Genomic DNA, 26739 nt, shown 5'->3' with positions numbered 1-26739 from the left:
GGTATGGAAATAATTTGGCTGAAATTACAAAACGTGTTATCAAGGAATGCAGCTACATGGTCAGCGATCACATTGTTGCCATAAGCTTCAGTGACACAATAAGATCACCAATGATGAACACAGACTGAACATCCATTCAGACAGCCCATCATAAGGACCTAGCCAGAAACTGATTCCAGGTGACACTCAATCTGTAAGGTGGCTACGTTCCTATGGGATTTACCTTGATGATAATATATAATTTTGTATTTGGAGTTGTTATAACCTTAGTCCCAAATCTGGACCTTAGCGTCCAAAATATGGGGGTTAGCATGAAAACCTCCAAGCTTAGTTACCAGCTTGGACCTGGTACTTGCTGCCACCACCCAAAAAATTAGAGTGTTTTGGGGCACTCTGGTCCCACTGAAAAACCTTCCCTGGGGACCCCAAGACCCAAATCCCTTGAGTCTCACAACAAAGGGAAATAATCCTTTTTCCCTTCCCCCCTCCAGGTGCTCCTGGAGAGATACACAGACACAAGCTCTGTGAAACTACCCTCTCCGTTCCCAATCCTGGAAACAAAAAGGACTTTCCTATTCCCCCAGAGGGAATGCAAAATCAGGCTAGCAAATCCAACCCACACACAGATCTTCCCTGATTTCTTCCTCCCACCAATTCCCTGGTGAATACAGATTCAATTTTCCTGAAGTAAAGAAAAACTCCAACAGGTCTTAAAAGAAAGCTTTATATAAAAAAGAAAGAAAAAATACAAATGGTCTCTCTGTATTAAGGTGATACAATACAGGGCAATTCCTTAAAAGAATATTGAATAAACAGCCTTATTCAAAAAGAATACAAATCAAAGCACTCCAGCACTTATATTCATGCAAATACCAAAGAAAAGAAACCATATAACTTACTATCTGATCTCTTTGTCCTTACACTTAGAAACAAAAGATTAGAAAGCAGAACTACTTCTCCAAAGCTCAGAGAAAGCAGGCAGACAGAAAACAAAGACCTCAGACACACAATTCCCTCCACCCACAGTTGAAAACATCCGGTTTCCTGATTGGTTCTCTGGTCAGGTGTTTCAGGTGAAAGAGACATTAACCCTTAGCTATCTGTTTATGACAGGAGTGTTTTATTAATATTATCTCTCTTTTTAAAAAATACCATACTCTTTTGAGTACTTTTTTGTAAGTACCATACTCACAATAATTTCCAAAATACTGGAAAATAGATAGTGGTGAAATTCTGGCCCCATTTAGCATGAGCAGAAGAGTGAATGAATTTCAACCTGCATGACAGACTAAAATTACATGGCTACATAGTCAACTTTCAGCTGAAATGTTCTTGAATAATTGAAACTTTGACTGATACCACAAAGAATCAGTTGGGTTTTTATAAATGTTGTGCAATATTTCTTAAAATACTAATACCATTGGAATACCTAATGTCTGGTATTTTTCACTATACTGTCACATTGTCTGGAGTGGCTCACGACCGTGAGTGCCTACCTCAGGACAGACTGTCAGAAAACAGAGCAGACACCCCAAACTGGTAATATGTTCTATAATTAGATTTCACCAAGCCAGTAACAAATGTGAAATCCTCAATCACTATACCAGTCTCATGGAGTCACAGACAGACTGGAAAGTCTAAGGGAACTATCTTGCCACCCGGACAAACTAGACTTTATGATTAAAGGTCACTTAAACAAAAAATCACATCACATCAGGTTGCTTCCAGTCCCAAGGGACCAGTGACTTACCCCAGACCAGCTGGCACTCTAGCTCTTACACCAAAGACAACGCTGATAGCCAATTCTATAGTAAACTAACTAAAGATTTATTAGCTAAGAAAAGGAAGTGAGTGTAATTGAGAAGTTAAAGCAGGTAAAATATAAGTACAGGTGAGTCACAGTTTATAATTCCAAACGTTGGCAGTGATGTAATAAACTGCCAGCTTCGCAAAAGTGTCTCAGGGCTACCCAGAATAACTTTGTGGATCTCAGTCTTCTTGTTCAATTTTCCACCCTGTTAGAATCCAAATAGTCCAGAGAGGAAGGGTGTTTCCTTTAATCTAGTCTTATAGCTTCTTCTCACAGAAAACAAGCTGACAGCATCACTACCCACGTAGGCTTTTCCTTTGGTGATGAAGAGTGAGAAATGCATTTTGAGCCTTTAACCTCCAGTTATCATACACAATGACCATTTGCTTTGAAATTGGCACTTTTCTGTTAAAAAACTTCTTAATTTGCTTTTCACAAGACTTCTTTCTCCTTTGATGAGTTTATATAGTTACAAGTGTAAATGTTCGCAACTCCATTATAACAGGATGCAGATAAGTAAAAACAATGCATGTAAAATTCCATTAGTTTTCATGGAGTTTTAACATCAAATACACTCTTATACATTTAAAAATAATTTTGATCTATACTAATACACAAGTAAATTGACCTGGGGCTTTGGCATGCGCTAGCACCTGGTCTGCCAGCATCATACATACATTATTGTTTCCCAAATGGGAGCTACAAATTTTAGAGTATTATTGTTTATCATTCAGAAAATAAAATAAATTAATTAATTTTGTTCTCTTTTATGCCCTCCCCCCTCAAAGCACAAGGTTTTTTTCCTATAGATATGGTACAGAGCCCAATTCATCCTTCTTCATTGAAGTCACTGTCTTCCCTTACACCTGTGCTGAATTTGGCTCAATGTCTGAAATTTACATTAGGTCATGGAATCAAAATTTTGAAGCTTTACACTGTAACTCATGACGAGTAGCAACCACGAAAGGCCAGGAATGTAACATCTGCCCAGATGGATTCAAAAGTAGGTGAAGCACCCCTCTGGTGCGCTACAGATGTCTGTTACAATATTTTGAAAATATTTTAGTTTCTAAGAATAATTTTTATATGAGTACCGCCATTCCCTTTTGTACTGTTGCTTTCATACCTGAACACAGGTTTACTATTTTTTTTTCTTTAAGCACATAAGCTAATTGTAAATACTTAAGGAGGTTTAGTACCTTGAAATGCAAGTGCTTCTTGCTGAGTTAGCTAGTAATCTTCACAGTTGATGGCTGAAACCCTCACTAATTTAGATCAGTATTTAGATTTTTAAAAGCAAACAGATTTGTAGACTAGAGTAATAAAAGTAGATGAATAAAAGGCTTATAAATACCTATACTAAATTATCATTAATTATTTTTTGGCTAAAAAAAGTCTTCATCCATGTACTGTATTTGCTGAACTTCACCATTAAAAGGATTTAGCAAAAAAATTGAGACAAATCTGTCAATAACCGGATATTAATTCAAAGAAATAACAAAAACCTAATTTAATATGTCTCTGTCTTTTCATACATGGTGAACAACTGATAGGCTATTACTAACTTGTCTCCAGCTTAATCTTGGGATTTTAATTTTATATTAACAATATTGGATTTGTGAAATGTCTTGCTCAAACTGAGAATTTTCAGACTCACTCCCTCTAGGAGGTTTGAAAAATCTAGTCACAATCAGAAGACAATCTTTTAAAATGTTGTAGCTTCTCCCACCAATGGGTGTTGCTATACTTCATTGGTACTGCTGCCCTCACTACTCCTGCTGCTTTTCTCTCTGTTTATGACAGGACAGTGGATTCACGGTGGAAGTGATTATGTGAGAATAGTGAATAACTGGAAAACTTAATTAAGTGGAGAATAAGCAGCAGGAACAGACAAACACTTAAAACAAAAATCTTCCTTTCAAGTAAATATGTGTATATTACAAATTATAACATAGAGGCAGGATTGTCCTTAAATGCATTTTTCAGTTTTCCATAAGTTATCTGCAGATCTTTAATGGACAATTGCATAGCTTTAATTCAGCAGGATTACTTTGGCAAATGCCATGTGGAATATTTTAAGAGTCTCAAGTCAGACAGGGGTCTACAAAGCTAGCACAAAGACATGGCCAGCATTCAGAGGGAACTGCAAAGAAAAAACCCCACTGCTTTTGTCCTTTACTGCCTCTTTGTAAAGACTGTCTCAAAGTCTGTCAGGCAAGCAAATACATATTCTTTGTCTAAGGCAGACGGTGCTTATTCATTGCTTGCCAAACACATTTTAAGAATGTAATTCTAGCATATATTTATAACCCTTGGTACACACCTCATACATACATCATGCAAGGATATTAATGATCAGTGAGTTATTAAGTTTTCCAATGATATATTAGGCCTGGTCTACACTACGCTTTTATACCGAATTTAGCAGAGTTAAACCGATTTAAACCTGCACCCATCCATACAATGAAGCCCTTTATATCGATATAAAGGGCTCTTAAAACCGATTTCTGTACTCCTCCCTGACGAGGAGAGTGGCGCTGAAATTAGTATTGCCATGTCGGATTAGGGTTAGTGTGGCCACAATTCGACGGTATTGGCCTCCGGGCAGTATCCCACAGTGCACCATTGTAACCGCTCTGGAAAGCCATCTGAACTCAGATACACTGGCCAGATAGACAGGAAAAGCCCCACAACCTTTCATTTCCTGTTTGGCTAGCGTGGAGAGCTCACCAGCACAGGTGACCACACAGAGCTCATCAGCACAGGTAACAATGCAGTCTCCTGAGAATCGAAAAAGAGCACCAGCATGGACCACACAGGAGGTACTGGATCTGATCGCTGTATGGAGAGAGGATTCCGTGCTAACAGAACTCTGTTCCAAAAGACAAAGTGAAAAAACATTTGAAAAAATTTCCAAGGCCATGATGCAGAGAGGCCACACCAGGGACTCAGTACAGTGCCGTGTGAAAGTTAAGGAGCTCAGACAAGCCTACCAGAAAACCAAAGAAGCAAACGGAAGGTCCGGGGCAGGGCCGAAAACATGCCGCTTCTACGCTGAGCTGCATGCAATTCTTGGGGGGTCTGCCACCACTATCCCACCCCTGTCCATGGATTCTGAGGTGGGGTGGTAATCTCAGCCATGGCTGAGGATTCTGCGGAGGGGGAAGATGAGGAGGAGGAAGAGGAGGATGAGCTTGCAGAGAGCACACAGCACTCCGTTCTTCCCAACAGCCAGGAGCTTTTTCTCACTCAGACGGAATTACCCTCCCAGCCCTCCCAAGACACTATCCCACACAATGAAGCCATGGAAGGGACCTCTGGTGAGTGTACCTTTGTAAATATAAAACATGGTTTAAAAGCAAGCGTTTTTTAATGATTAATTTGCCCTGAGGACTTGGGATGCATTCGCGGCCAGTACAGTTACTGGAAAAGTCTGTTAACATGTCTGGGGATGGAGCGGAAATCCTCCAGGGACATCTCCATGAAGCTCTCCTGGAGGTACTCCAAAAGCCTTTGCAGAAGGTTTCTGGGCAAGGCAGCCTTATTCCGTCCTCCATGGTAGGACAACTGACCAATGCATGCATGTAGCAAGTAATCTGGTATCATTGCATGACAAAGCCTAGCTGTGTATGGTCCCGGTGTTTGCTGGCATTGAAGCAACATCCCTTCTTTATCTCGCTGTGTTATCCTCAGGAGAGTGATATCGTTCATGGTAACCTGGTTGAAATTCTGGAATTTAATTAAGGGGAAAGAGATGGCCATTCCTACTGGGCTGTTTGCCTGTTGCTTAAAAGAAATCCTTCCTTGCAGGCAGCCAAGCAGGGGGAACGGGGGCAGGTGATTGGAACTGAACTTTTTTGCATTTGCCTAGCAGGGATCTTCCCTGCTACCAGCCACGAGGTGCAGGGGGAGGGGCTTGTTTAGCAGTGATCTTCCATGATACCAGCCACACGGTGGGAGGAGGGGTAAAGCGATCATCCCAGAGAATTGGATGGGGGGGGCGTGGTTTCTGCTGCTGCATGTTAACAGGAAAGAAGCAGCACTGAACGGGCTTTGCTTGCTATTTGGTAAAGGAGGGCGCTGGATATATGAAGGCTGCAGAAGACAATGGCTTGCCATGGCCACATGCAAGCCGAATTCTGCTGCCTGGACCTGCGTCTGTGAGATCTCTAACACCAGAGCCGCAGGCATTCAATATTAAGATGCAAAATGCGACCTTGTAGTCAAATCACGTGTGCTATGTAAGGTGAATAGTGTTGTTCACCATGAAAGAGTATAAGCATTGTTCTGTAAAATGTATCTTTTTAAATACTTCTCTCCCTTTTTTCCCTCCCTTATGCAGCTGTAATTTTTTCAAGCCTCCCTACTCCATCCCGAAGGCTAGCTCAGATAAGGCAGCAGAAAAAAAAGATGCGAGACAAAATGTTCTTGGAAATCATGGAAGTGACCCGCAATGAAAGAGCTCATCTGAATGAGTGGAAGGACGTGGTAGCAAATTACAGGAAAGATGCCAGTGAACGTGAGGACAGGAGGGACACTCAAGATGAGAGGTGGCAGCAAGAAGATCAGAGGTGTAGGCAGGAAGATCAGTGGTGGCGAGATGCAACTCTGGGGCTGCTGTGTGATCAAACTGACATGCTCCGGCGTCTGATGGAGCATCAGGAACGGCAGCAGGATCACAGAGTGCCGCTGCAGCCCCTGTATAACCACCCTCACCATGTTCCACATCCTCCTCACCCAGACGTGTAAGAACGCGTGGGGGGAGGCTCCGTGCACCCATCCACTCCACCCCCCATGGACAGCCCAACCAAAAGGCTGTCATTACTTTGAAATTTTTTTAGTGGCCTTTTCCTTCCCTCCTATCCTCCCAAACCACACCCGGGCTACCTTGTCAGTTCTCTCCCTCTTTTTATAATGACTTTTTAATAAAGAATACATGATTTTTAAATGATAGTGACTTTATTTCCTTAAGCAAGCTGTAATCGAAGAGGGAGGATGGGTTGTTTACAGGGAATGAGTCAATCAAGGGGGAGGTTCATAAGGGGAAACAAACACAACAGTCACACTGTACCCTGGCCCGTGATGAAACTTGTTTTCAAAGCTTCTCTGATGTGCACCGCTTCCTGGTGTGCTCTTTTAATTGCCCTAGAGTCTGGCTGCATGTAATCAGCAGCCAGGTGATTTGCCTGAGCCTCCCACCCCGCCATAAAGGTCTCACCCTAACTCTCACAGAGATTGTGGAGCACACAGCAAGCAGCAATAACAAAGGGGACATTGGTTTGGCTGAGGTCTGAGCGAGTCAGTAATGTGTGCCAGCACGCCTTTAAACGGCCAAATGCATATTCTACCACCATTCTGCACTTGCTCAGCCTGTAGTTGAACAACTCCTGACTACTGTCCAGGCTGCATGTGTATGGCTTCATGAGCCATGGCATCAAGGGGTAGTCTGGGTCCCACAGGATAACTACAGGCATTTCAACATCCCCAACTGTTATTTTCTGGTCTAGAAAGTAATTCCCTTGCTGCATCCGTTTAAACAGAGTAGTGTTCCTGAAGACACGAGTGTCATGAACCCTCCTGGCCATTCCACGTGAATGTTGGTGAAACGTCCCTTGTGATCCACCAGTGCTTGCAGCACCATTGAAAAGTACCCCTTGCGGTTTACGTACTGGGTGCCCTGGTGCTCTGGTGCCAAGATAGGGATATGGATTCCATCTATCGCCCCACCACAGTTAGGGAATCCCATTGCAGCAAAGCCATCCCAGAGTCACCACCTTTCGTAGCAGCAGCTTAATGATTGCTTTGGCTACTTGCATCACAGCAGCCCCAACAGTAGATTTTCCCACTCCAAATTGATTCCCAACTGACCGGTAGCTGTCTGGCATTGCAAGCTTCCAGAGGGCTATTGCCACTCGCTTCTCAACTGTGAGGGCTGCTCTCATCTTGGTATTCGGCATTTCAGGGCAAGGGAAAGCAAGTCACAATGTTTCATGAAAGTGCTCTTACGCATGCGAAAGTTTCGCAGCCACTGGGAATCCTCCCAAACCTGCACAACTATGCAGTCCCACCAGTCTATGTTTGTTTCCCGGGCCCAAAATCAACGTTCAATGGCTAGAACCTGCCCCATTACCAGCAGGATCTCCAAAGCACAGGGGCCCGCGGTTTGAGAGAATTCTGTGTCCATGTCCTCATCACTCTCGTCACCGCACATAGCGGCGCCTCCTCCTCGCCTGGTTTTGCAGGTCCTGGTTCAGCATAGATTGCATGATAATGAGCGAGGTGTTTACAACGTCCATAATTGCTGTCTTGAGCTCAGCAGGGTCCATGCTTGCTGCTATGGTGTTTACACAGTTCACCCAGGAAAAAAGGTGCGAAACGGTTGTCTGCTTCTTTCACGGAGGGAGGGGTGAGGCTGTACCCAGAACCACCTGCGACAATGTTTTTTGCCCCATTAGGCACTGGGATCTCAACCCAGAATTCCAAGGGCGGGGGAGACTGCGGGAACTGTTGGATAGCTATGGGATAGCTACCAACAGTGCAATGCTCCGGAAATCGACACCAGCCTCGGTACATGGATGCACACCACCGAATTAATGTGCTTAGTGTGGCCACGTGCACTCGACTTTATACAATCTATTTTTAAAAAACGGTTTCTGTAAAATCGGTATAATCTCGTAGTGTAGACATACCCTGACATGCCACCTTTTGGATATATATCATGACATTGTGTTAGGTGTAGTGAGTATGTCAGGCTGAACAAGAGTTCCTGACACAGGGTACTGAATGAGCCTCAGTATCACACCGCTGCTTTGACCGTATCACTCCTCTTTTTGCATTCCTCCTCTGACTCTCACTTCTCTATTGCATCAAACATAAGTTGCTCTATTCACTTTCAAGGCCCTTCGCAGTCAATCTGCACACCACTTATTTCTCATTCACTATTGAGCTGTCGATGCTAATCTCCAACCAGCCCATGATGTCAGCTTCCGTTTCCCCACATGTTTGGGAGATACTACCTCATTATTAAGGCACCGTGTTTCCAGTTTTTAATTTGTTTAAAATTTCCTGGGAATCCATCAGTGTTTATTACAAACATTTAAAATGGGTGAAAATTAGTGCAAAAAAATTAATTCACAGTTTTCTGGATAAATATCAGGATTAATATCAGAGAATGGAAGGATAGAAAAAAGCAACAGAGAAAAGTAAGAGTATTAAAAGTAAAAGCAGTTTATTTCATGAACTGTACATAATATGGAAACATATGAGTCCACATGCTTGTGTATATATCTTCCACTACCTTGCCTTACTTTAATAGACAGCCTCACATTTAGACTAATTTATTAACAACATAAAACATCTAACCAATATAATGTATTGGATTTTCTTAACATAATCAGTATTTTCATGTACTTGAGTGGTCTAAAATTCAGGTGAAAAATTAGTAAAAACTGGTAGCTATTTTAAATTATTATTTAATTATAATTAAATTAATTATTTTGCTAAAAATCAGTAAAAACTGAAAATGAAAGGTCTATTAATTATCTACCTGCAACAGGTCCAGTTCTGGGGTAGGCAAGCCAGGTGGTTGCCCCTGGGCACCAACTTCCAGGGGATGCCATGCTGCTCACTTTTTTTTGGTTGTTCTCCACTGCTGATTGATTGAATAGCCATTTTTGCTCCTGTGATGAGCCAGCTGTTTGTGTGTTTGATTGCTTGGCAGCTGAGGAAGTAGGAGTGGGGCTCTGAAAACAGCCTCCACACTGGCCAGCAAAAAGCTTACCACCACTCCTGACCTTCAGATCCCTCCTCAAAACTCTCCTTTGCCCAAAAAACTTGACAGGGGTTTGGCTGCTGGTGTGAAATGCCTATCATGTTGACCATTATTGCCTCTTTGTCTCCGTGTACCCCCCATTTATCTGTATACATTTGTTGACTCTTGTCTGATAACTAGATTCCAAGATCCTTGGGGCAGCAACTATCTTTTTGTTCTGTGTTTGCACAATGCCTAGTATATTGGGATCCTGGACCATGACAAAGGCTCCTAGGTGCTACAGTAATACAAATAATTAACAATAATAAAGTTTTACTTTCTCAGCTAAATTATTGACTATATTTTAATCTACCCGTACATCAATATAGATGTTTTCAGATTAGGACACCAGGCTAAGACTTGGGAGACTAGAGTTCAACTCCCTACCCCACCATAGAATTCCTGTGACATCTTGGGCTAGGCATTTAGCCTCTCTGGGGCTCAATTTCTCATCTGTAAAAATTGAGATAATAATACTTCCCCATCTTGAGAGGTGTTGGTATTCTGAGGATAACAGCATCAAGAGACTGTGAAGCACTTTGAGATCTACTGATGTATAAGAGCTAGCTGTTATTATAATTTAGTTAATTATCCCAGTAAAACAAGCAATGCCAAGGGTCCGGTACTCTGGACAATAGCAGAGCTCTAGGACAGTATTACAATATTACAGCAGTGCGCCTCAACCCTTCCCACACTGTAAACCTATATTACAATGGAAAAAATTTTCAGAAACCCCTCTTCTAGGGGTAAGGGGAGGTCAGGTTCACAAATCACCCTACACCTGTTTGGAAATTTCTTGGAGGCCTGAATCCCCAGGCCGAAAAGCCATAATATAGAAACAATAATATTCCTGAATTGATAAGCTCTCTGAGCACCTGCTCCTGGGGGAGATTACTGCAAAGTTGCTGATGCTCAACATGTACCCCCAAAACAATGTAAACCTACGGGTGATACCAACCTGAGATCTTATAAGGTTCCAGGATAAACAAACTTTTGACTCTTTCTTGCTTAAAGACAGAGCCACAGAGTGATTAATTATTGCACCTGAGAGTATTTCTTTAGTTTAAGCCCCAAATTTAAAGTGTACTTTCAAAAGAATTCTCAAGCTAATTATTAAATGAAGTATTTTGTAGTTTTTTACAATGCTTTATTCAAAACAATGTTTTGTTTGGATGTAAAATATTCCCCTGCACTGTCACACCAACATAAACAAACCCTTCTACACCAACCTCTTCCCAGTGCCAAACAGGTACACCACACAAATAGCACTTCCTCTCCTACTCCCTAAACATACCCCCACAGTACCACACTCCCCAATCCCTCATACCTATACCCCACAAACCTTTCCTCTCATACCCCCACAGTACCACACTCCCCAATCCCTCATACCTATACCACACAAACCTCTTCCTCTCATACCCCCAGTCCATTCCCCCTACACCAGTCCCTGTCTCCTGCCCCTACCCCTTCCCCCATAACACACAGACCCATTCCTCTCCTATCCCCACTGTACTCACCCCTATACCACACAGCGCCTTCTTCTCATACCCCCACTGTACTCACCCCTACACCGCACAGCCCCTTCCTCTCATACCCCTACTGTACCCATCCAGCCCCTACACCACACACAGGGCCAATGCAAGGATTTTTTGCACCCTAGGCGAAACGTCCACCTTGCGCCTTCCTCTTCTCCTCCGGAGCATCGCTTATTATAAATTTTTAAAATGGATACAGTGGAGTCACATCTTACGCGGGGGTTAGGTTCTGAGGTCAACATGAAAGAGGAAAATCGCGTATAGTGAAAATTACCATAAACTACAGTACACACAGTATACATAGTATACACAGTCTACACTAGAACAGGGGTCCTCAACCTATGGCATGCATGCCAAAGGAGGAAAGCGAGCTGATTTTTTTTTTTAAATGGCAGGCTGTGGGTCCCGGACACTGAGCCTGCTGCCGGCCTGGAGTTCCGTTCACTCAGCTGCCAGCCAGGGTCCCAGTCGGCGACTCCACTCAGCCTCCTGCCGTTCACCCAGGCCGGCAGGAAGCTGAGTAGGGCCAGTGGCCGAGACCTTGACTGGCAAGGAACTGGCAGCCGGAACCCCAGATCGTCAGCGGGCTGAGCAGGACTGGCAGCCAGGACCCCGGACCGGCAGTGGGCTGAGCTGCTCAGCCCGCTGCCAGTCTGGGGTTCCGTCCACTGGCTCCTGCCAGCCGGGGTCCCAGACGCCAGCCCCACTCAGCCTACTCAACCTGCTGCCAGCCGGAGTCCCAGCCACCAGATCCATTCAGCCTCCTGGCAGCCTGGGTGAACGGAACCCCAGGCCAGCAGGAGGCTGAGCGGGGCCGGTGGCCGGGACCCCGACTGGCAGCAGGCTGAATGTGGCTGGCAGCTGGGACCTCAGCCTACTGCCAGCTGGGGTCCCAGCCACTGGCCCCACTCAGCCTGCTGCCAGACTGGGTCCTAGCCGCAGGCTCCGCTCAGCCTCCTGCTGGCCTGGGTGAACAGAACCCCAGGCCGGTGGATGGAACCCTGGTTGAACAGAACCCCAGACCGTTCATCCAGGCCGGCAGGAGGCTGAGCGGAGCTGGCTGGGACCCCAACAGGCTGAGCGGGGCTGGCAGCTGGGAACCCAGTTGGCAGGAACCAGCCCAATGCTGGTCCTGTTCAGCCCACTGCCAGCTGAGTGAACAGATCCCCAGGTTGGCAGCAGGCTCAGCGGCAGCTGGGACTCACAGCCTGCCATTAAAAATAAAAAATCTGCTTGCGTGCCACCTTTGGCATGTGTGCCGTAGGTTAAGGACTCCTGTTCTAGTGTATACTGTACTTCATGGTAATTTTCACTATACAAGATTTTCCTCTTATGCAGTGACTTTAGAACCTAACCCCCATGTAAGATGTGACTCCACTGTAGTGTGAAAAAAAATTTTGGGCATCGCTTTTTGGCACCCCCAAATCTTGGCGCCCTAAGCGGTCTCATACCCCACTGTACCCATCCAGCCCCAACACCGCACAGCCCCTTCCTCTCATACCCCCACTGTACCCATCCAGCCCCGACACCGCACAGCCCCTTCCTCTCATACCCCCACTGTACCCATCCAGCCCCGACACCGCACAGCCCCTTCCTCTGCTGCCCCACTGTACCCATCCAGCCCCTACACCGCACAGCCCCTTCCTCTGCTGCCCCACTGTACCCATCCAGCCCCTACACCGCACAGCCCCTTCCTCTGCTGCCCCACTGTACCCATCCAGCCCCTACACCGCACAGCCCCTTCCTCTCATACCCCCACTGTACCCATCCAGCCCCGACACCGCACAGCCCCTTCCTCTCATACCCCCACTGTACCCATCCAGCCCCGACACCGCACAGCCCCTTCCTCTGCTGCCCCACTGTACCCATCCAGCCCCGACACCGCACAGCCCCTTCCTCTGCTGCCCCACTGTACCCATCCAGCCCCTACACCGCACAGCCCCTTCCTCTCATACCCCCACTGTACCCATCCAGCCCCGACACCGCACAGCCCCTTCCTCTCATACCCCCACTGTACCCATCCAGCCCCGACACCACACAGCCCCTTCCTCTGCTGCCCCCCAAAACAACACCCGCACGCTCACACGCCCTCCCGGCTCTCGCGCCGCTGCTCTGCTCTGCGCTGCCCTGCCCCGCCCCAGCCCCACCTCCACAAAAGGGAGCGCCGCGCGCCTGCTCCTAGCTGGGACTCCCCGCTGCAGGCTCGTGACTGGCTGGCGCCTGTCCACACTTACCCACCCCTGCCATGGCGAAGGAAGCGTCTGCTCCGCCGTCCCCCCTGAAAGGCGGGCGCCCTCCGGCAGGTAGGCGCCCCTGCTTAACAGAGAAGCTGTTTGGTTTCCTCTGGTGGCTGCTCCGCGCGGTTGTGGTAGAGTTAGGGGGCACGGGGACACACAAACGCGCGCGCCTGATTGTGTAATATGCTCCAGGGGGAGGGGTCTCTCACACTCTACCTACCTGCCTCATTGTGTAATGCCTTCCCGTAGTCTCCTGTGAGAGCCCCTCCCCGTCGTGCAGGGTCCGGATCCAGGGGGGCCGCGAGGGGTGAGACTCCAGCACCCCTCCTTCCTCTTGGCCTTTGCGCAGACCTGACTGATGTTCAAACTCTGCCTGGCCGGTAATTCTCCCTGCCCTTAGGAGCCCCTCGGCAGAATCTGGCCCCATGGACCAGCTCTGAGGGGCTGGTTCCTTTGGGCCGCTGCTGCAGCTCCCCAGAGGGAGAGGGGTGAAATCCAGCCAGTGTGAGCACCAGGCATCGCTGAACTCTGTCGTGATCCTCACTCGCACGTGGAAAGAGCCCACGCTCCCACTTCCTCTGCACCATGTGTTCAGGCGAGTTTGCTGCTATCCTGGGGTTTCTCCTGATGATGTTAACTACTGGATTCGACTTCTACAGTTCTTTCTATTTAAGAATCCCGAAGTGCATTACAAGTCGGAGTGGACTTCCTCCTGTGAGGATGGAAGGAAATATTTTTGCCAATTTTTACTAGGGAGTTCAGCAGATATTTTTGAAAGTGACTGGGTTATTTTGGGTCCCTGTTTCGAAAAGCAGGTTGTGGTGTGGGCATCCAAAACTAGCAGCTGTTTTTAAAAACTTGGGTGTCAGAATTGCATACCAAGTATCAAGCAGAGCTGGGAATAGCCTCAATCCTGAGTCCCTGACTCTGGTATGTTAACAAGAGTTTTCATCCCTTTTGAGTCCTGGTCTGCTGGTTTGCATTTTCCTTAAGAGAATAACTAAGCTTTTAAAAATAAAAAAGGCGAAAAACAATTCACATTGATGAAGGGAGTGTGTAGAGAGGCTGAAAGGTGTACCTGTGTCTTGGAATTTCCGAATTTGACAGTGTCCCATCAAGGAATTACAGCCCCTTTCTGGATTACTTGACAAAATTATAACCCAGATTTTTCAGCGCCAAAGCTCTCACTAAAGTCCATGGGCATGTGCCTGAGCTACATCTACAGAATTGGGCCCTTAACATTTTATCCACACCCCTCTCTAGCTGTAGTAGCCTCTTCTACTGCCATTATTGCATTTTAGGCCTGGATCCTGCAGTCTAGTCTGGACAAGTGGATACCTGTACCTATGCAGCACCTCAGTGATTTCAGTGGAGCCCATTGCAGGGATAAGAATCCGTCTGTGACATTCAGGTTTCAGGATTGCAGTATTGGATTGCAAACTTGCTGTGACAGGCAACGCATTCCGCTCCTTGTTTGAAGGGTGTTGTACTTTGTAGCTGTGGTATAAATTTTGAGTAATGGTTGTCTGTAGATGAAAGCTGTTTCTTTTCTCATTTATCTCCTCCTGTTTATCAGGTGAAATCACATGTGAGTGTTTGGGACTTCATAATCAGTTCCATAGTCCTGAATTGAAACAAACACCAGATTGTGGCAACTCTGAGAGAGGAGAAGGGTGATAATCTTACTCAGGAATGTGCTATAAAGGAGTAACAAATGTGATTGGTGCATTTAAATAACTATGAATTTAAGTCGTCTTTGTCATCATATAACAGGAAACAAATAAGTACTCTGAAATGTTATGTTCGATGGTGCCTTTGTTCACATAACCTGAAGATCATTAATGTGGTACTAGAACTGCTCCTTTCAAGCAGTTATGATTTGTCATAATAGTTGGCATTTATTTGGTGCTTTAAATATTCAGAGTTGTACAAACATTAACTAATCTCTATGTACACTAGCTAATTGTGTGAAGACCTACTGTACTTTGGAAAAGTTCATTCTGATTACTATTTTATAGCTGCCCCACGTGCACTAATTCGACATACTAAAAATTCTGCAGTTTTTGGTGAAATATAAAGTTATATTCAAGAGCTTCTTTTCTAAATACACTAAGATTTCCCCCTCCTAATTAGTCAGTTAATGCACATTAAACACTAATAATTTACTAAACTTCATTTTTAAAATGCAAAATAATTTTAGTCTTTAAAAGCATGTTCATTTTGAATGGTATCTATTTTTAGCCTTGCAACTTAAAAAATTGTACACAAGCAGATTTTTTTTTTTTAATGCCTTGGGGTCCCTCCCTGTATTCCTTTAGCCTCTTCTTTCATGCAGTGGGCAGCTTTGTACGATGTGTACATGCTTCTGCATATATTATCTGGAGCCTTACCTCTCACTATTAAAACATCAATGAAAATTATGTATCCTACTGTCAAAATATTTACAACTGCTTATTGTATATTTCCAGAAATGGGTGCAAGCCACATAATTTAGATCTAGGTTCAGATCTGATTTTGGACACCTCCAGTAATTTCGGTGTGTACTGAACAGGGGTAGGGCCCATTATTAAAAGGCACTAAATGTCACCTTCTAATTAAGGGTTCAGCTCACTGTAGCCCTAATCTTGAAATCTCAATCTATGATTTGGAAATTCCGGTACGAAAATTCAGGGCATTTTGGTCGTAGGGTTCCAGTTAAAGTCCTGATTTAGTCTAACTTAAACTAAACATCAGATGTATCCAAAAGATGTCTGCTCTCACTAAGGACAAAGTCTGGAGCAAATTGAATTTTAACTATAAACTATATTATCAGTTAGAGGGGGGAAAAAATTATCTGAACTCTCTTAATGCCAAAACCTCTTCTCTCCCCAAAACCTGCTAAAGTTGTGAGACCCTCAAATCTCTCCCCACAAAGTTCACCTTTTGGCTAAGAATGATCATAAGAGACTTCAGCTTAAAAGGCAACTTAAAAAAAAGTTCCCAATGCCTCCTCAGTTATAACTATAGCTGTTGTTCCTGCAACGCTATAGACAAAGCAAAATACCTACTGAAAATGCAGCTTGAGGTCATGTTCAGTTTTCACAAAAACAAAATAGCTGTTAAGGAAACTTACAAAAAATAAAGCAAATGATGAGCAACCACATACAGGAACTCCTCAGTTAGTCGTCCCGGTTAATGTTTCGATGTTAAGTTGCTGATCAATTAGGGAACATGCTCATTTAAAGTTGTGAAATGCTCCCTTCTAGCATTGTTTGGCAACCACCTGTTTTGTCTACTGCTTGCGGGAAGAGCAGCCTCTTGCAACTAGCTGATGGGTCGTTGGAACCAGGGTGGACCAGCAGCCCCCCTATCAGCTCCCCACAACCTTAAGTTCCCTGTGCAGCAGCTGTCTCTCCCCCCATTGCCATGCGCTGCTTCTGCCCTCTGCTTGCTGTACAGGGGGAGGGAGGAAAAGGGGGGGATAATGTCAGGGTGTCTCCCCCTACCCCCGCTCCTGCACCCCGCTTACCCCATCTTCCAAAGAGCAGGGCAGGGCCACCCAGGAGACTCAAGGGGCCTGGGGAAAAGTGGGGGAGCAGACATTAAAAAAAGGTGCCATCCGCTGCAGTGCTTGTACTCACCGGGCGGTGCTTGAGTCTTTGGTGGCAGCGGGTCCTTCACTTGCTCCGCGTCTTCGGCAGCACTGAAGGGCCAGCGGCCAAAGTGCTGCCGAAGACCCGGAGCGATTGAAGGGCCTGCTGCCGAAGACCCGGACCACTGCCAGGTGAGTAAAAAATTTAAAAGGTACCTCTAGCCAGGGAAGGGATTCTCGGCTAGGGCTCATGGGGCCTGGGGCAAATTGCCCCACTTGCCCCCACCTCTGGGTGGCCCTGGAGCAGGGGGGACACACAATGGAGGGAGGGAGCTTCTGGGCAGTAGCTTCTGTCTCAGGTCTCAGCAACCTGATTTAATTAACAAGCTTGGGGTCAGCTACTTAAAGAGGAAATGCACATTTTTTTTTTCTCTCAGGCACAGATTGTGTATCTCTACAAGGCAGCGGGAAAGGAGGGAGAGCAGACAGAGTGTTGTGAGAGTTAACCTTTGAGGGCTCAGTCAATTGCTAGTTCATTTAATAGTAAGGCATTCCCTGGGAAATATCCCACCTTCTGACTCCTCCACTTCAATCAAGCTTCACAATCATCATCACTGTGTTCCAGTATTAAATTGTTTGTTTAAAATGTATGTATGTGTGTGTATAATAGCCTTTTGTCTGGTGAAAATAATTTCCCTGGAACCTAACTCCCTCACTTACATTAATTCTTATGGGGAAATTGGATTCACTTAACATCATTTTGCTTCAAGCTGCATTTTTCAGGAACATATCTACAGTGTTAAGTGAGGAATTCCTGTACCTAACACAGAATTCTGAGCATTCTCAACTCCAATTAATTTTAATGGGAATTGAGGGAACTCTATACCTTACAGAATCAGGCCCTTAAACTTTAGATTCTTTTTATTAGTAGCTTGTTGATAATTGATTTCTTTATAGAGAAGATTTTCAAAGCCACAAAGGGGAGTTAGGATCCCAAAAGAATTTTGGTGGGAAGTGGGTATCCAATTGCCCTTTGTGGCTTTGAAAATCTCCTCCTCCATTTATAACATGTCTGCTAACAATCCGAAGCACATTTACAATAAAAACTATTGTTGACATTGCAATATTAAATCAATAATTTTCCATCCATGCTGTAAAATAACTACGTATGTTTTTCCTATTTATGTTGTACACATTTGTTATCGTAACATTTAATCCTATTAAGGCCAGATGGACCAGTGATGAGCACAAGGATGACTCTTGGTGCTAGTCTGGAGGGGAAATATGTACAAACTTGTATATAGCCCCCTAAATATGCAATTTTAGTGGAAAATGGATGCATTTTGTGTCACATTCATCAGACATTCATTTCTGCAATAAACATATAAATATATTTAGAGCTGGTCTTGATGAACATAATACTACACTTCTACCCTGATATAACACAAACCGATATAATACAAATTCGGATATAACATGGTAAAGCAGCGCTTCGGGAGGGTGGGGCTGCTCGCTCCAGCCGATCAAAGCAAGTTCAGTATAACGCAGTTTCACCTATAATGCAGTAAGATTTTTTTTTGGCTCCCAAGGACAGCGTTGTATCGGGGTAGAAGTGTACTTATTTGGAATTCTGCAACCTGCTTGAAATACTTTTTAAAAACAATTTTCCTTTCCTGCTTGTGCCATCCCCAAAAAACGCTAGATCTGACAGAAACGCTTGTCTTGGCTGTTTAAACATAGGAACCTTGCCATAAAATGAAACAACTAGATTAAATTAACCAAAAATCTGTTCAGCTTGTTCTTATTTACTTTGACAGTTATAAAATTTACAAATATTCTTGTGCACAGGAAGAAGGTATTTGCTTTGACAAGTCATCTGAAATATCTTTACATGCACCTTTAAAAAGTTGGATTTATCTGACATTGCTCAACACTTAAATTGTCATTGTTAGGTCATCTGTAGCTTAATTAGTACTAATTAGTTTTTTGATTGGCAGGCATTTTAATAAATTATAATTAAGCTTGAAAGAACACTAGTGCATAATAAATATGCAGTTGATTCCTATCTGCATTATAACTTGTATTATGCATACAGTTTTATTCTGGGGTATCTTGAGTAAATCATGTAAACAACCTTCCTGCTATTACTTGTATGCTGTGTTGATAACTGATGTGGAAGGACTCTACTTTATTTAATTTTTTTTTTTTAAATCTATAAACAATTACATGTAAGGTCTCTGGGAAGGAATGCAAGAGGGCAGCCAAATTTTAGAACCAGTATAGTTTCTATTCCTAAGGGTATGACTTTTTAGATTGCAATAGCTTGAATTTACTCTGGTCATGCTGTAGTTGAAAAGTTTTTAAAGATAGTCTTGGGTGGTTCTTGGGGGCTCATTTTGGTTATCAACTTCCAACCACACTGCAGAAGAACCACAACAGATTAACTCAAGAGTTATTTTGAACTCCTCTATCTTACAAATTTTTCTCGTATTACCAGTTTTCCTGAGTATATGTTGTGCAGGTTTTTTGGTTTTTTTTTTTCCGTTTTGTTTGATTTTGTGTGTTTAATCAACCTTGTGATGAACAGTTGTGTAGCTATTTAAGCTATTCACACAGTATAAATTGTTGTCTTCTAACAGTCAAATCTGGAGGTAGGAGAGTTTCCAAAAAGCAAGAAAATGGAGCTGTTGAGAAAAATTCCAAGAACCTTGGAAAAGAGAAGACAAGGTATTTCATCTGCAGTCATGCCTTGATGTTTAAGGGTAAAATTAACAGCAAGTTGCATCAGGTTTCCAGAAAGAATAAAGCTTTGTGGTTTTGAACAGTGCAATTAGTAAGCACTAAATTTTGCTGCAGTATACAAATGAAAGGCAGATTTGAAGGTAATCTGAAAAGAGAAATAATTGGCTTGTACCCTTTTTATTGCTGCTTTATTTTCCTTTTTAAAAAGCTTTTGTTTATTTTAAATGATTAGGGGGCTGGAGAAAATCTCTCTCTCTCTCTCTCTCTCATTTGAAGGCAAAGAACTCAATCTCTTTAGTTTAACAAAAAGAAGGAAGAGGTGAGTTGATTACGATGCATAAGTACCTTGACAGGGAGAAAACTTCAGGTACTAAATAATCTAGAAAAGAAAAACATAACAAGAGCCAATTTCTGGAAGTTGAAGCCAGATAAATTCAAATTAGAAATTAAGCACAATTGTTTTTAACCAGGGTGTGGTCACTTGAACGAACTATTAAGAGAAATGGTGGCTTCTCTATCTCTTGATGTCTTCAGATTAATTAGAAATCATGGTTTACCCAAAAGACAAATTAAGCTTTAGTCAAACATAAGTTATTGGATTCAATATAAGCATAACTGGGATAAATTTAGTGGCTTGTGGTCCCTTCTGACTTTAGAATCTATAACTCTCTCTGTAAATCTATCTTTTTTCAGTGTTTTAATATTAGACAATCTGGTCTGGTCTTACTTTCCCTGAAACAATGGGTGCATTGGGAGGTAATGGGGCTAAGGTGGCTTTAAGCACCCGCCTGACCTTGGACTGTTCCAGGGGCTGGAGTGGCTCCCACTGTACCTTAGACAGCCCTGGGGGCCTATCTATGTTACAACAGCTTCCTGGGGCTGCCATATGGGCCACAGAGCTGTATGTTGTAGCCCTGTAGGATGCCCATACAGCAAATGTGAAAAATCAGGACGGGTGGGGGTAATAGGAGCCTATATAAGAAAATGACCCAAAAATCAGGACTGTCCCTATAAAATCAGTCACCCTATAGCCCTGTCCCCAGAATCTCTTCCACCCTAGTCCTGTTCCTAGCATACCTTGTAAGCCCAAGCTTAGTGTGGAGTTCTTGGAAGGCAGTCTTACAAATGTCCTCCACTGTGACAGCCAGGAAGAATCTACCTGGGTACCACACTCAAGTCCAAGCCCAAGACCACACAACCCCCTGGATAGCGAGGCCAGACTGCTGCCAGTGCAGCAACATCCACACTATCTTTAGCTTGCTAGCTCAAACTGAGCTAGTGTGAGTCTGCCTACCCATACTGGGAATCACACCTTCCAGCTGCAGTGTAGACATGCTCTAAGTCTCCATGTAGACAAGCCCAGAATGACTTGTCCAAGGTCACATAGGAAGTCTGTGGCTGACCTGGCAATTAAACCCAAGTTTTGGCACTAAGTCTGATCTCTTTTAAACAGCTATAATTTGCTGGAAATCCTCTACATTACAGATTTTCTTACTTATTTATTTTTCTCAAAGCTCAGAAACAAATGGCCACAAAAATCAGCACTGCACTTCCCTTGCTGGCTCTGAAGACATTGAACTAAAACACTATTCCTGGAATTAGGCTGAAGTGACAGCATTGATTCTGGCATACAAAACTACTAAACAAAGAGCTAATTATAAAATCCATTAGAAACTGGAAAGAAACAAATATTTCCTGGAGTATGTTTTATGAAGGGGATAGTAAACTTTATTTTCAAGATGTAATTATGTAAAAGCTACAAATGAGGTCTCATTTTTTTTTAACAAAAGAATTTTTTTAAGTAGCTCACTGTTTCGTAATGCATGCAGGTTAACTTGTTCGGTAAACTTAAGTGTCATGATAAATGGAGCAAAGACTGTCCTTCATTCACAGAAAATAATCCAGTGATTTAGGGAAACAAGACAGTGTGGCTTGGAGGGCTGATAATGCCTTGGGGAGTCTTTACCTTCTAGATCATGGATTCAAATGTGGCTCAGGTTGGTGGTGGTATAAATCACTTCCATCTGACACCTGTAAAGTGGCCTATATGAAATGAGTTGATGTCCTGAGTCTAGCTCCTACTGGACTCATAACAGGTGTCTCATCATAGTGGGCACTCTGGTTGGCAGCCTTAGCCAAGAGACTGAGGATTGAGGAGGCTTGGAGATGGGACTGTTCATGCTAGAGGTGGCCCCTCCAGGTCAGGGTTTGGCACAGTTGTAGGGCAACAGCATCTGTGATATACATGTCCTGTTAAAAGTAGATTTCAAATGTCCGACACCTTTCATGAGAAATACATTCATGCAATTACCCTAAATCTCACCACTTGAAATCTGTCCAGAGAATTAATACTTTAACTTTGACCTACCCAAAGATATTTAAAAAGTTTAATGGCGGATAACTTAGGGGCCTACTAGTGCAACTTTGTACTGTGATTAGTCTCCTTGGAATTTGCAGTCACTGAGGGCATGGCTACACTTGCAGATGTAGAGCGTTTTGAGTTAAACCAGCCCTTTGCAGTGCTTTCCTTACTGCACTCTCCAGTCTGTCAACACTGACAGCTGCAAGTGCACTGGTGTGGCCACATTTGCGGTATTTGCAGCGGCATTGGGAGCAGTGCATTATGGGTAGCTATCCCACAGAACACCTTTTCCCAATCTGGTGCTGTAGCCTGTGGGAAGGGGGCGGGGGGGGGGGGGGTGCAGGGCATTCTGCATCCAGTCCCAACACCCTGTGATGCATTGGTTCGTAAGCACAGGGTCCAGGGGGATTGATGGTTTCATGGCCATACTGTCCTCTGGGTTTCTGTGCCTTGGGGAGAGCCAACAGCTGCAGGGGGCCCCCTATACTGAACACTGTCCCCACATCTTCCACAGGAGTTCGACCGTGGCGCTCCAGCGGGGCACATCGAATGTTATTCCACTCGCTGAGGTAGATTACCAGGAGCACTCTAGATGTGGAGTCAGAGCACTCTACGTGCCCTTGCCAGTGTGGACGCATCGTGAGATAGAGCACGCGGGGCTGCTTTAATGCGCTCTAACTCACAAGTGTAGCCATGCCCTTAGGGTGCTAGGGCCTGGTTCTTGGTTGGTATGTCTGTTTGTTGAAGTATTTTAAATTCACCATTGGGAAGTTCATTTGTTACTGCAGCTCAAGCCCCGCAAGCATGAGCCAGCTGACCTGGGCCAGCCCTGGCCATGCCAGTCTTTTATTGCAGTGTAGACCTTGTGACTTCATGAAACATTTGCCAGCAACATACAAAGAAATTATTACTTATCCCTCAGAAGGCCTCTTTGATCAGTCACCATGGAAAAGTATTATCTTGTACTTGGTAACAGGAAACTAGAAACAAGTAGAGAGGAAAACTATGTATCTGGCAATTGTAGAGAGATGATCTTAAACTCTTCCTTCCTCTCCCCTATATCATAGAGTTAAGTTATAGCTGAATCACAAAGGCTATGTTGTTTATATCTTTATTTTTCTTCTTAAGGTTTCTTTTAAGTCTGTTTCTGTGGAGACAAAAATCCTGAAAAAAATTCTTTTGCTTTGCAGCTCAATTGTTAGTGTTACAAAAATGCAAAATATGGGTGTCTTACTAGCTGATGCACTGGAGAAAGTAAGTATATGTAGTGGAATAGGGCACACATGCCTGTTTTTAGTCTTATAAAGAGATGCTGATAAGGTGTTATAACAAAATTAATTTTCCCTTAACTGCTGTAATCTGATGGATGTGGGGCTATGTCCTGGATTCAACTAGATATGTTAAAAATTATTCTACAAATCAATTGCTGAGATGTTTTTGTTTTTCTGTGGCGGCTGTGATATTTCTAAGATGTAACTTTGAACTCTCTTCTGTACTCCACTGTGACTGTTAAAGATCGGCATGTATTTGTGTTCTATTGGGTATAACAAGACATTGTATAGTTTTTAAAGGGCCATATTAATTTCAGATTTATTAAAAACTTGGGAAAAATAACTGAGACTGGCACTGGGAGTCAATGGCAGAGCTGGGAATAAAATCCAGATCATCTGGATTCTAGTCCTGTGCCTTAACCGCAAGATTAATTTAACTCAGATAAGTAGGCTACCCACACAAGCAAGGAGATCACTTCAGTGAAGCAGCTGAAGGAAGTTCACAACATAAGGACAGGTGCCCATCAGCCCTGATAAGTTTCAAACAAAGCTACAGCAAAATAGACACCAGAAAGGCAAGACAGAGTCAGCAGAACAGCCACAGGTGATCCTCTTGGGCATCCCACACAGCCTACATCAGAAGTAGCCCCAGCACTGTCCAGCAGCCCATGCAGGAGTGGCGCCAGGGTTTCTGACGCCCTAGGCGGATGCCATTTCGCCGCCCCCCGGGGCCCCGGCGGGCGGTCCGCTGGTCTAAAGGCTCCAGTGCACCGTCCGCCGAAGTGACTGCGGCAGCTCCACCGGAGCCTTTCCAGCAGCGGACCGTCCACCAGCATAACTCTGCGGTAAGTCCACCGGACCCACTTGCGGCCCTCCCCCCCCGCCCGGCAAAATAGCGCCCCGCAAAAATTCTGACGCCCTGGGCCATTGCCTAGGTCGCCTAAATGGTAGCACTGGCCCTGAGCCCATGCTACCATCATGATTGAGGGCTAATGTGAGACTTTGGAGTTTCCAGTGCTGTTTCCTGACCTCTGCCTTTGCAGGTACTCCCATGGTTCTGCAGTTCTCTGTCAGCTTGCTATGAATGGGGCATCTTTCCTGTCAGTTTTGGTTGCAATCCACAGCAACATCCAGTGCATTTCATGGTATCCACTGTACGACTCCACTTGCACTTTAAATATTTGAGAGAACCTGTTTTACAAGCTGCTTCTTAACTTGCACTCCTCTTGCATATGATTTTAAAATTACACAAACATGTCATTAAAATCCTAAGCCTTAGATAATTCTGTTCTTAGTTTTGCCTAGTGCTTACTGAAGGCTCAATTAAATACATTTTCAGCATATAAATATTGTATGTAACATTAACTCATTGGATCAAATCCCTGGTGTGTGACAAGCTCAGCAAAGCATATCGGAGATTAAATTAGCTCAGACTTTATTTCCTTTTCTTTAGAACTAGAAGTATACATGGCTCTTTCTTCTTTCTCCTCCCTTCTCCCCCATCTCCTAACTCCTCTGTTCTAACTTAGCATTCCTTCCACTCTCTCTGACCTCCCTGATTCTTCAAACATGCTGTTTTTCTCTGGGATTGGGAAGAGGGTCTCAGATATCACAGTGGGCTACTGTTACAACTGCAACTTGGAAGGACTGAGAGTGACTTTAACAGCAGCTGGAATGCTGATTGGCTCTGCTTGGCATCCCTTGTAGTAGCAGTAGTAGGGATCTGGGGGGGGGTATGTGTGTGTGTGTCCTCATTTATTCACATGTTAACTGGGCTGAAGTAACTTTGACACTGGTATGTATGCAGTCATGTACATGGAGCTGCTATGTCTAAGATATATACTGTTCGTTTCAATGGCAGACACTAAGATTGGTCTGCTAAAATATAAAAGCTTTTAAAAAAAAAAATCTTTGTCAAGATGAAATTCAGCAGAGAAATAGCACCAAAAAAGTGTGTTTTCTGTTGTGACTTTTTTTCTTTTAATCTTTCAGATCAGCCACAAATTTCCTGCAGCAGCAGCACAGATGGCTCATCAAAAGCCACGACCAGCCCTGCAGAAGAGTATATGGCCCAAAAGAATTTACATTATCCAACAACCTCGGAAATGTTAAGATATAAAGCAAATAGTCATGTCTGCTTGACAGTGAGCTAGTCTAACCACAATCTACTATTAAATGCTATTTGCAATAGGACAAAAACATTGGGAAATAGTTTGCTGGCTGAACTGTATTGTATTCTTTCATTTCTGACAATAAAACACTTTAAGTGTACTAATTTCTTGTTATATGGCTTCATCCACCTGACTTCGTAGAATCTTCTATCTTTTCATAAAATCTTCAGAGAATCATATCGCAGAAATCTGATTTGGAAAAGGAATGGTTTTCTTTTATCTAGTCCATCCCCCACACTGGCAAAGGATTGTTCCCTGCATTGTAGGGCTAATTCATGTGTTGATAACAAGTCCTGTGTCAAGGATAATGGGTTGTGCTGCTCCAGGAGCAGACTCCGAGGCACAGTTCACTACCCACCCTGGCACCAGATAGGGGCTGGGAAGTAATTTGTCCCAGATGTAGGCTTGGTACAAATTACTTCCCCAGCACAGCTCTTCTCACTCCCAGCCCACGTGGAAGGGAGGGGAAATAGTAGTCCTATAGAGGCTGCTTTTCTTTACCCCCAGCATTGCGCCCCGTAATGTGGGTAGCCAGCACAGGAGAGTGAGCACCTTGTACCTCCTTACTTCCATGCATGAGAGTGTTGGGCCACAGTATGTCCCAATGTTCTTAGATATCTGCTTCATGTTTCTGTAAGTCTCGTAGTAATCATATGAGGAGAGGAACTGCAGGAACATGGCTCTATGTTGTTGTAGTTGATTTATTAAGAAGTTGTCTTGAAAATACACCTCTACCCCAATATAACGCTGTCCTTGGGAACCAAAAAATCTTACCTCATTATAGGTGAAACTGTTATGCTGAACTTGCTTTGATCTGTTGAAGTGCGCAGCCCTGCCCCCCCAGAGCGCTGCTTTACCGCATTATATCTGAATTTGTGTTACATCGGGTTGCATTATATTGGGGTAGAGGTGTAGTTTTAATCAATATAGTTATGCCACCAGTTGCCCAGTTTACAATTTCTGTGGGTGAGACATAAGCTTAGATATGTGACTTGGAAAAGAGCTCTGTGTAAGCTCAAAAGTTGATCCAATAAAAAACATTACCTCACCCAGCTTGTCTGTTTAATATCCTGGGACTAAAATGGCTACAACAACGCGAGTTAGCAACAAGATGTTTCCCTTAAGATTTCCCACCCTTGCAACGCTGGAGTATTTTTCTGCTGGTAGCAATGATGGTAGTGTAGATTGGCCACTGGTGGCTTTACCACCATGTCATCCAGATTTGCTCTG

General features: G+C 44.0%; 1 protein-coding gene across 2 annotated transcripts; it reads left to right on the top strand.

Annotated features, from left to right (window-relative positions):
* Positions 1–13343: 13343 nt before the first annotated feature.
* Positions 13344–25609, top strand: DAPL1 (death associated protein like 1). Of its 2 annotated transcripts, XM_030580341.1 has the most exons (4): positions 13344–13458; positions 19603–19690; positions 23258–23321; positions 25331–25609. In XM_030580341.1, the coding sequence occupies exons 1-4, from the start codon at positions 13401–13403 to the stop codon at positions 25448–25450; spliced, it is 330 nt and encodes a 109-aa protein (XP_030436201.1). In that variant the 5' UTR covers positions 13344–13400; the 3' UTR covers positions 25451–25609. The 2 variants fall into 2 exon arrangements, with proteins under 2 accessions (XP_030436201.1, XP_030436203.1); XM_030580343.1 differs by lacking the exon at positions 23258–23321.
* The last annotated feature ends 1130 nt before the right edge of the window (positions 25610–26739 follow it).

Source organism: Gopherus evgoodei, chromosome 11 (assembly GCF_007399415.2).
Source record: "Gopherus evgoodei ecotype Sinaloan lineage chromosome 11, rGopEvg1_v1.p, whole genome shotgun sequence".
Taxonomy (NCBI): Eukaryota; Metazoa; Chordata; order Testudines; family Testudinidae; genus Gopherus; species Gopherus evgoodei.
Note: the sequence above shows the minus strand (reverse complement) of the source record. Positions and strands in the feature narration are given on the sequence as shown.